Source organism: Pagrus pagrus, assembly GCF_965226575.1.
Source record: "Pagrus pagrus genome assembly, chromosome: 1".
NCBI lineage: Eukaryota > Metazoa > Chordata > Actinopteri > Spariformes > Sparidae > Pagrus > Pagrus pagrus.
This window is the reverse complement of record NC_140185.1, coordinates 5,126,224-5,137,607: the sequence shown is the minus strand read 5'-3', so window position 1 is coordinate 5,137,607 and position 11,384 is coordinate 5,126,224. Positions and strand designations below refer to the sequence as shown.

Genomic DNA, 11,384 nt, shown 5'->3' with positions numbered 1-11,384 from the left:
ATGTCATATTAGGAGGGAAGACAGGCATAGTCAGCTTTTGTTTTCGGGGAATACTTGTGAACGTACTCAACAGTTATACTGTTTTCTACTTCAGGCAATGTTTATCATTGATTGCATTGCTTAATTAGCAGTATCATAAGAACTATATCTTCAAAGTATGATACTATCATCTGATGTCTACAGACAGCATTTTACTTCTTCTTTGAGGTTTGTCATCTCCTTTAGTGGTGCCATAGGCCAAGCACTCTGAAAGATTAGAATACCTGTCAGTGTTGCGATCAGTGGAGCTCTTGCACTCCGATGATCCTCGCACATTGTGGTTCCTCAGGATGAGAGCACCTCTGCCTGTGCCAAGGAGGAGGAGCGTGGCTGTAAGGGGACATTCCTCCAGCCACAGCTACTTCTTGGCAACCTTCGTGCACTCATTAACCTACACTGGATCTTTTCTGCACCTTGTGATTTACATCACTTCTGCCTTTTCTTCCTTTCCTTTTCTTTGGAACGTTCCCTTGGTTAGCAGCACCTCTCCATCTTGGAGATAAAGGGACCCAAACACAACATCTCTTAGCTTGAAAGGATGGATATGCTCTTTTCCAGGCTCTGGCAGGTCTGTCTGAATATTAATTAGGGGTTAGCACACACTCATGGACTTCTGTCCATATCAGAGTAGCTGTGTGAGGTGTCAGCTTGCACTTGTGGACATAAATATAACACTTACTGTGGACTTCATACACACACCTCCCAGCCAAATACCTCTGCATCCCAAGTAAAGCCCCTCAAGGCAACATCACTCCCTGATGGCAATAAAATCAAATCTGCCTTCCTTAGGCTAGTTTTGTAATGATAATGCATCCCACAAATGCTGATGCTCCCGATACACAACTAGTCTAAGGACGGCCAATTGTATTGCTTCTTTAATCAGCACAACAGTTTTCAGCTGTGCTAACATAATTGCACCAGGGTTTTCTAATAATCACTGAGCCTTTTAACATGACAAACTTGGATTAGCTAACACAATGTGCCACTGGACCACAGGAGTGATGCTTACTGAACATATACATACATGTATGTATACATTGCATTAAAACTCAACCATTTCCAGTCAAACAGTTATTTACCATATTAATAATGTCTAGACTGTATCTCTGGAGAATTTAATTCAATTTTAACAGTTTAAAGTTTATAACTTTTGAGCAGTCATGTAACTACTTTGAAAGTAGTTTCAAAATTAATAAAAATATAAACATTTTTACACACTGTCTGACAGAATCAGTTATTTACTGTCTATATGCACCATCCAACACTGTAGTGATTGCTCTTGGATGTTTACGCTGAGTGAAACAGTTCAACATCGAGAAACTCAGAGACAGCGTCATGAAATATCATGGACTGGTCAGTAGCACTGCCACAAGAGGGCAGAGAAGATCCATCTGAGCAGCATCCATCTCAGCCACCTTCAGAAACTCTGTGACTGAGGTCAGGAATGCTCGGCTGAGGCTGAGGTTTGTTAGATTGGAGGGAAGAGACGAATCCACTGGCTCGTCTGTGACCCCTGTGATTATAGTGGATGAACCTTTGAAGCTCCCTAAGGAGAGAGTGGGTCGTAGCCACCAAGGCCTACTCCACAATCAGTACCTGACACTTACCATATATCTTAGTATCACAGCAGCCTACTGCTGATTTTAACACTGCAGAACAGATTGCTGATAGGTTACTGCTTGTATATATGGTTTTAAACAAAATTTCGAATTGGAGATCATAGATTGTATGAAACATCACATTGATCTGACACCTACACTTAGAACTGAAGCTCTCAGATAAATGTGGTGTAATAAAAAAATTTGCCTGGAGTGTAGGAGGTCAGAAGTATAAAGAGGCAGAAAAGGGAAAGGCTCAAATCAAGTTCATCAAAACTCTCTGTCCACTGCTATGGGAAAACATGTCCCAGTCACATTAAAAAAGTTGCTGTCCGATAATTATTAACAATTCTAATGTTTGCCATGATTATTATAATCTTTACACCTCCATACACGCTCAGTTTAAAGCAGCATTAATTTGTTTGTTTAGGCAGAACCAGCTGTAACACAACACTCTGTGGGTGGTGGTGATGTGGTGGACAGAATAGAGAGTAACAACAGCATATGACCAGTAAACTAGCTGGCTGTGTGGACTACAAAAATGGAGACACAGGTAACAATTTATGGGGGAAAGAAAAGACACATTTAAAACAACTGCATAGTCCATAAACACTGATGCTGTTCTGTCCGTCCACATCTCCTGTGTGCAGCTTCATACGCTTGATGATCTGTGAACTGACCTAAGAGTTGATGATAATAACCATCAGCAGCATGCTGGAGATCTTTCCGCCTTATATAACTCATTCTCTTATTCAAGGGTGGCTGGTCTTTATGTCAAAGACCCTCGCTCCAGTTTTTCCCAGCGCTGATCCAGAGGCCTTTCATTCCTCAGTCAGGCCCTCCCTTCCTCCAGCCTCCATCAGATAAGCTCCAGGTCTGGAGGTTGGACGCTCTCCCCCGCACGTCCTTCCTGAGAAATCCCCTCGTTTACTCCGAGTCCTCCACAGTAACCCCTCTGTCATCCATGCTGTAACTGTTCACCCCTCACTGTCTGTCCTGCTGCACTGTTGAGACATTGTGAGGCTTCAGCTTTTTAATCAAATGTTTATTTTAGAGCAGATTGATTATATAGTACAGAGTAGGAGTATGATTTTGTCTCAAATAACAAACTATTTTCTCCACTCTCTGATCCTATTCTGCTGAACAAACAGTATATTTTAAAGGTAAACATTTAATTGTGAGCACCAGATAATATTTTGTGAAGACAGGTTAACTTTTGGTTGATTTGTGTCATATTCTGTGCACAGTTTCATACTTAGACCCCAGGAATACGTGTTTTTGATGTATTTTTACACATTTAGCACAGCTCTGGACTGAGTTCAAATGGTGAAAAGGTGCTTGGACAGTAATTTGAAGCTTGGTGAAGTCTGTTCCTGTGGTTGATGCTCTGTTCTTCAGACTGCCATGGTGGCCTCTCACGCTGTTTTCTCAGTTTCCTTCTTTTATCAAAGTGAAGATTAAATGTTTACATTTCTGTACATGATAGCATTTCCATTCCCAGGACAGCTACATATAAAACATAGGCAGATAAACAAATGCAATACAAATAAAGTGGATACAAATTGCTTATATCAAAACCTATATTAAAACTGGAGCTGCTATGAACAGCTTCCTCTTCCTGACACATTTCTTGTCCTTCATGATCAACATCTGACAGAAAAACACTAAAAACAGCCACACGAGCTCCTTTGTGAGGCTGTGCCTCGGTACAGTGGTGCTTTGAGCTACATGCTCAAGTTTAGCAGATAAAGTTTACCATGTTCATCATCTTAGTTTAGCTATAGTGATTAGCTAATTAGCACTAAACACAAACACGCATCTGATCATCACCAAAGTCAGGCAAACACTGGGATAATAATTCAGGCCTGGAATCATAACAGACCACGTACAACTTATGTTACTAGCATTGCTTTAGTTTTAATACTACACACAAAAACTGCTTCAAAAACAAAAATAAAACAGCAACAATTGTCTTCAGTTTTAGGAGTTCAATTGCACTGTCAACACTACAGACACAAGTATTCATATATATCATTTTTGGGCTGTTAGGTACCTGGCGTTTCCTCAGAGCTCTGACTGGACTTGTGTTGGTCCTCATGAAGCTCTGGTAGCTCTGAGTATCTGAGCTCCTTCCATCTGATGGAAGAGAATATACAGCCTTGTATTTTCTACATTATTTCTATGTATGCACCTCCCACTTTCCTACAAAGATTACTACAAAGATTATTTGTTGATGCCATTTTTTTTTGTTTATTAAAACATATATTTAGCTCAGGAAGGATAACAGTGATAATTACGTGTTGAGGGTCAGTCCATTTTTTTTTGCTGTTTTTTGAAAACGTCCATTACTTCTGTAATTTTGCAGCATTTAGTTGCACTTTCCTGCAGGACTTTCCTACTTTTTACTTGCTCCCTCTCAGCTCCACCTTTTCTCTTACTCTCGTTCTCTCTTCCACCTGATAACAAGCTGAGATCATCCATCAGTTTAAAGGGAGGCAGAGGAGGAGGCCGACGGTCTACACTTCTGACTGACTCACATACTTTGGGCCGCAATCTAGTTGTCTATCTAGGGAAGGCATCGTATATTAGATATTACCAACATCAGTCCAACATAATTGGAATCTTTGTTAGTGTCAAATAACACTATCAGTCAGACGTAATACACACAGAGCACATGGTAGTTTGGTGAAGTCCACTGTATGTGAGCGCCGGTCGTTACAGCCTTTCTGCTTTAAACTAAGAAAAGTTAAACATAAACTTTAAGTCTATCTTCCCAGTGGCCCCAATCCATCTCGCCCCTGTAGGTCCATCACAGTTAGTCTGCTCATTAAATCCTTCTGTTGTTTGTCTTCTTTTCCTCACAGTGACCCAGATCCTGAGTCACATCACATGCTGCAGTCTAGATGGTGATATCTGTGAAGTCTCGTCTGGCAAACCCTTTCTGAAAAACATAAAGAAACAATGCAAATACTGGCAAACAATGTCACAACCTTAAACATGCTTCCCAAAAAAATATGTAGTGTTTGGGCTTAACATTTATACTCGGCTTGTCCCGCCATCCATCATTTGCATCATGTTCTGTTTGCACTCAGACTGTACCTTTCTAACTTCCCATTGTGATTTACTGTCTTGTAAGCACTTTTCAGGTGCACATGAGTTTTTACTACCTTATTAAGTTGTTTCAGCAAACATGTTAGCAACAAGTTGCCTATTAGATGCATATCCAGGAGACTGAGAAGCAACATTAGCATTAGCTGACAAATCTAAGTCCAGTATTCACTCTTTATCAAAGTGATGAGTCGTCTGCTGCTGCTGTAAAAGAGGCTGATTAGAGTGCAAAGGAAATGTTTCCAGATATTTTGTTTCAGACCAGTTTGTTTGGACTGTGACTGGTGAAGACAGGAGATCACAACGGGTTATCTATGAAATGTAATAACTTCACCATGGCCACCCAGCAGTCAGATAAACACATCACTTTTGTTTGCTGTGTCAGGTTCACTTTCGCTGTGGCTTGTGTGTGTGTGTGTGTGTGTGTGTGTGTGTGTAGGAGGGTTTAAACAGGAGGAACATAACAGTGTTCAGGGACTGCCAAGTCCACCAAACCAAACTCTTCTTTTATTCATCCCAGAAGGCACAAAAGAGACAAACCCAGAATATCTGAGCCAGATTCTCTGCATTCCAGCTGAGAGCAGTCACTAAGAAACTAAAACACAGCAGGGCCAGATAAGAGCTCTGACAGACACAAGTAGAGTATTCAGTAGATGAAGCAGGGATTCTCTCAAGATTGTAGAGGAGTTAGAACAAATCAATGGATTTAGGATTGTTGTAATTGAAATGTTTAATATTGTCTTTTATTTTTGTTATTTCCACTTACAATTACAAACCCTGACAGCAGTTATTAGAGGAAGAGCATAATGAGTGTGGCATTCCACAGCAGATTGGTGAAACATCCTTCTATAAAAGGAGCTACTTCTCCTGTTCGTGCCCAGACTGCCGTAATCCTGTTAGCCTCTCACTTTAGATCTTTATCAACTTCATAAACTGGGACAAACCAACTTGTTGTAGTAGTTGTAGTTTAACATGCCGTCAGATTTTTTAGTTCAATCCCAAGTTAAAAAATTCCCACTGTGGAAAAACTAATTTAGAATTGCTTCTTCCTTAACTAAATTGTTCCTTATCAAGCAGAGTTGTTGGGAAAGCAACAATACACTGCACTCAACCTGTCTGGAAGAACAACCCTTCCAGAGAGGTTGGCTGCAGTGTATTGTTGCTCCCTAGCCAGGAGCAGGAAACCAATCAATGATACTCTCCCAGTTGTGTCCTCCCACACTTCTGCACGACCCTGCACTCATTGCTACAACACCTGTTTTGTCTGAATACATCTTTCTGTTTGAGTACAGTCTCACAGCTCCACAGCTCTCATCTACTGTGTGTTGTTTCCCAGCAGCGTGGTGGAGATCAAAACAGAGCTAAAAAAAGAGTGTATTGAACTTATATTCATCAGGTGCCCACAAAAATGAGTGATTATGTATCTGCTGGATGTGTACATGAGCCCGTGTTTGTTAAACATTTGTCTTACTAACTTAATAAGATGATGGTTCATCAGAGTTCTGTTGACAGCTTGTTGTGCTGCCTCAGAGCGGCCAAAAATCAGTTTATACAGTCTGAAATATTGTGACTGAAAAAACTGCTGCACCTCTGTCAGATTTGTTGCTTATGTTAGGAAGTGCCTGTTAGCAATATCAAACCAATAAGACAACATCTCACTTTCAAGTAGCCTGACTCCATTACTGTCATCACAGAATAGTAAGAGTAAAAACTGCATCACCACTGAGTCTCCTATGTGTGACATGACAGATATTGAGCCAACCCAACCCAGAGAAGAACTTTAGTTACTCTACAGTCTAATTGCTATCAGCTGCAGAGAAAATATTTGCATTTGCAGGCTTCCCAGATAAGGCATGACCAGAGGCTAACAAGATGCAGGCTTTTAGAACCGAGTGAAGGAGGGAGAAGAGGACCAATAGGAAGAGATGAGTGGAGGTCTATGGGTTACCACCCCCTTGGCAGATATGTGCAGCTGCAAACTACAAAATAATCTGGTGGAGATTACACCCACACATTCTGCGCTCCGTTCAAACTTCAGGCTCATGTCATTTACACTTGTAGCTATGAATAATATCATATTAACAGTGTTATGTTGTTTTGGTTCTGCATCTTAAATGTAGGCCTATTCGTAACAGTTTTAAAGCCCATTAAGTACTGCACATGTGATTGTCCCACTGCACAATAAGACCATAGTGAATCTGTGGGGAGTGACTAGGGCTTTCAGTCAGTAATACTGTAATACCCATTTTACACTATAACCATCATCCAAGGCAATTATGTGTGAACTACAATATTTGTATTGAAGTCAATATAATAGATAATTTTATACACTCAATGGACAACCGTTGTGTTTTAACTTATCATTGTGAAGTACCAATTGCACAGTGAAATGGCTGTAGAAAAAAAACACCATCCATGAATACATTGGTTCCCTGTAAACCTCGCTTTACTTGGTCTGCAACTAGGCTGAATTTTTCCCAGAAAAATGAAGGTTGATATACATGTATGGCACAAAGGAAATGTGTCTGCCCCTGCACAACCCAAAACAGGAAAAGGCATTGTTTTCACTATATGCTATTCCCGAGTAACGGTGGAACAACTGGATGGGGGTCTTTTCCCGCATTGATATGTTTCCCCTTACCACCAAGACTTTTTTTGTGATTAACTTTTTTTTGAAACATTTTTATTCAACAATGTGAAATACAACAAAACCATACCAACCATACCAAGGATCGCCACGCAACCTCTGATAACTCCATATTGATTATTTCAACATGAGTAATGATCAAATAAGCTTTTGTGTCTTTGTGTGGAGGTTTCCAGCGCAAGGCCAGCAACTTTTTGGGAGAAGTAATGCCTGTCAGGAGAATACATCTATTCAGATAAGTTAGCTTTAATGAGGAGGTATCATATAAGAGTAGCATGAGTGTGGCAGTTACATGCCAGTTACATCCACTACAGCAAACCTACAGCAAGATAACTCATTATGGGGACAAGCCATTGTTTAGCATGACTCAAAGGGACTGCAGAGTAAATCAGATCTTCCAGTCTATGTGGATATGCTAAATTAGTCTCCATTGGTTTCCAAAAGGTAACAGAGTCAGGATCGAGCCAATCTGCTAATGGTCTCAGAACAAATGAACAAACTACCCATGATAGTATGTCCATTTTAACAATTGACACACAAGCTTGAAGAGATTTTGGGAGGTAAGACCATCTATCAAGATCTGACTAGTGAGGGAAAAATGTTCACCCCAAGTATTTAAACTGCTGGATAACTGAAATATGTTGGGGTAACAAACTAGGTTCTAGTACTGAGTTTAATGGAAATAATGCTGATTTTGTCCAGTTAATTTTACAGCTGGATAGAGAGCCAAATTGTTCAAAGGTGACTAATACATGAGTTATAGAGATGGCAGCTTTGTTGACATACAACAATATATCATCAACATACAGCAATATGGAATGAGTGGATAGTTGGATGTAGACAAATAGCCTGAGCAAGGGGCTCTAGTGATAAGGGAAAAAGGAAAGGGCTTAATGGACAGCCCTGTCAAGAGGTCGGATTAGGATTTTTTACAGTTGTTTTTGTGCAGTAGCCGAGCTGCTAGCAGTAGCCAAGTTGCTAATGCTGTGTCGCAGAGGCGCCAAAACATATTAATTCCACTCGAGGAAAAAAAACAGAGGCTGTGATTAATGCTGCTCATCTTGTTAGCAGAAATGTAAGTACTACTCCTTACTACAATCTGAATGACTTAATAAGAAACAGAAGATCGACTGATTCAATCTCAGTAATGATGATGTATTTCTGAGTGCAACAGAATATGTAAGCAGGCTGTACAAAGTTGATTTCATTAAATCTATAAGACGTGATTGCATGACTCAAAAATGGCTGAGAGAATACAGCGCAACCTTTAACTATATTGGTTGTATTGGTTAAATTTATTCCTTTTTAGGGCTTGGTGTCCAAGTAGGATCCAATACTTTTCATCCAAAGCTGTAGCTCCCCTCATCACTCAGGAGAAGTTTAGTGTATTTGTTCATTTGCATCAGTCTGGCTCCCACATCAACAAGGTTTCCAGACTTAACTGGCGGCTATCTTTCGCTAGTATCCACCTTACACTACCTGCTTATTAATGAATAGCAGACAGACAAAGTTAGCAACTAGATAGTTGGTGAACTTGGTGGAGCATTTCGAAGCGAAAACAAATTTATATAGTATAACACTCATCGTCGTTGTCATATCAGTTTTATTGGTCTTATTAGTTTTTACTTTTCAATGTATGATAATTGGCTTTTTAAAAATAAATTAATAAAAAATATAAATACATTAAATAATATATAAAATATATGACAAGTATTTTAATATATGAATGACAAAAGTATGTCAAAGGATAAATGCTATAATATGCAATGATGCTAAAACCCAGAAGGTTTTACTCAAGGAGACAGTAAAGTATATTATTGGACTTTGTTACATGGACACAAATACACCTCCAAATGAAAGCTAATGTTAAGGAGGACTGATAGAGAGCTTCATTACATGGTGGAATGACCTGAAACTCAGTATCAACAGAAAACATGCTTATGGTGAACTACTGTCACATTGGGTCATATTCTGTGGATTCTGCAGATACTTTGTGTTTTGTTGTTTGTTTTCTGTTGTGCTGAGGTGCATTGAGAAGCTGGGCGGAGCTTGCCACTCACCGGAGCAGCTGACACACGCACACCTGAAGCAGGTTGGCAATCAGCGCCTGCTGCTAAGCCCTACTCTCCATGCTACCTGCTGCCAGATGATTTCGTCTCTTGATGTGGTACATGGCTCCAGCTAGATCGTTTGTACTAAGTCTACTAGTGTATATGTACGTATTTCTCTCCTGGAGATCTAATCTCTCTCGTGCTTTCTCTGTGCTCAGTGTTCCAGCATTGCAGCTCCAGCTGTCCAGCTCTCTGCACCTCTGCGGCCAACTGCATTACCCTGTGCCCTTTGGAGACTCTCCTCGCAATGCTTCACCAGCGCCACCGTGGGCTACCTCGCCTCCAACTACACTCTCTCTGACGGGGACTCAGCCTTGGACTCTCAACATCATCACATGCCTAATTCATTGTGAAGCCAATAAATGACGCTTTACTCAACTCCCTGCCTCAGTGTCCGCTTCTGGGTCTGCACAACCGAGCACAACAGACTATAGTGCTTTAAATATGGATGTTGCTGCAAGGAAGCTACAAATTGTAAAACGTTGATGTTTCACGCACTTCTTCAACAGCAGCACAGAAGATTTCCACAAACAGAATAGTTTCAAGGGACACCCAACATTAGTGTCACTAATTCAGTATCTGAGCAAATGTGAGATATTGTCACAAACTCCCCTTCTGTTGCTGGGTCATGGTGTTGAATAGTGGCCAGAAAGGGTTTAACAGAATGTTCCGATGTCACAGTGAAGTTTACCTTTGACCTTTAGCCCTGATCGTTTTCGTGTTTGTCTTTTGGCTTGAACCAAGATTTTAAGTGCTTGTTATTGCTTATCTATGTGGATCTCTAGGTGGTGCATGGTGATGTGCTATGTATTTGCTGCGATGTACTGTATATGCAATATTTGAATAATTTTGTGTGTCTCTTGGTATCAGCAGTAGTGGGTCTCACCAGTTTGTAGTCTCTGTGCAGTTTGCTGTACTGGAACATGTTGCAGAGGACAGTTGAGGCTGCTCTGGCAGCTTTTAAACTCCCCCCGCTAAACCAAGACACAAAGAAAGATAAAGAGAAAAAAGGAGGATTAACAAGGAGGAAATACCACAGCATTAACAGAGAGGAGAAACCCAGTGATTAACACTCTCCAGAATATGTAAAGTCATAAACAGGAAGCAGAGGTCAATAAGAAGTCACAGCCATGGCAGAGCTGAAAGATAATAGGACCAAACAAGTATTACCCAATTATAAGGACCCTGATGAAAGGTATTGCAATAAAACATTTTTCATAGATTTAGCATAGGGATGGCTAGCCATGCATATATGGCAGGCAGTAGCAAACTTAGCCGCATTTTTGTTTCTATTTGTTATTTATTTTTGCTTTTATTAAACAAAGCATGTATTATCTAAGACAGAACCCATAGATAAAACCCTCATCAACATAGAAAGTGAAGCACAAGGACTGGATTGAGTGCTTACGACATCTGACCACCCTGCCAAACCAAAGAACTTCCAAAGCAGTGTAAGCACCCCAAGAAGACAGGGAAGAGAGCCGGGATAAGAGCTAACTTACCCAGAATTGGACCCTAAGCCTAAGGCTAACCCACTACCCAGCCAACACACAGCTAATTTCTGATTGCACAAAATAAAATGGATGAATAAGACTCAGGGTCACTCGGCAATAGGAAATAAGAAACTGTTGTGCCCACATTTTTGCAGAGACCTGGCTACATCACATCATCTCTGTACAAGCTACTGCACATGTAGTAAAACATGTGCAATCAGCTGATTGATGTTATTACTTATTTTAACATTTAACTCTCACTGGAAACTGTTCCCAAGTGCCTAAAGACAGCCACCATTGTCCCTGTACCTAGAAAGTAGTAGGGTAGTCAGACTGCACGACATGCTGGCAGGCAACATGAGAGCACGGTGCGGAGACGTGACTAACA

General features: G+C 40.6%; 1 protein-coding gene across 1 annotated transcript in view; it reads right to left on the bottom strand.

Annotated features, from left to right (window-relative positions):
* Window positions 1-3,529: 3,529 nt before the first annotated feature.
* The window catches only part of LOC311262588 (plakophilin-3-like), a 32,188-nt gene continuing 24,333 nt past the window's right edge, over window positions 3,530-11,384 (bottom strand). The window contains exons 12-13 of the mRNA XM_084362113.1: window positions 10,390-10,477; window positions 3,530-4,578 (exon numbers count right to left, since the gene is read on the bottom strand). Coding sequence (XP_084218239.1) covers window positions 4,537-4,578; window positions 10,390-10,477 — 130 coding nt within the window. The 3' untranslated portion in view covers window positions 3,530-4,536. The remainder of the gene's footprint in view (window positions 4,579-10,389; window positions 10,478-11,384) is intronic.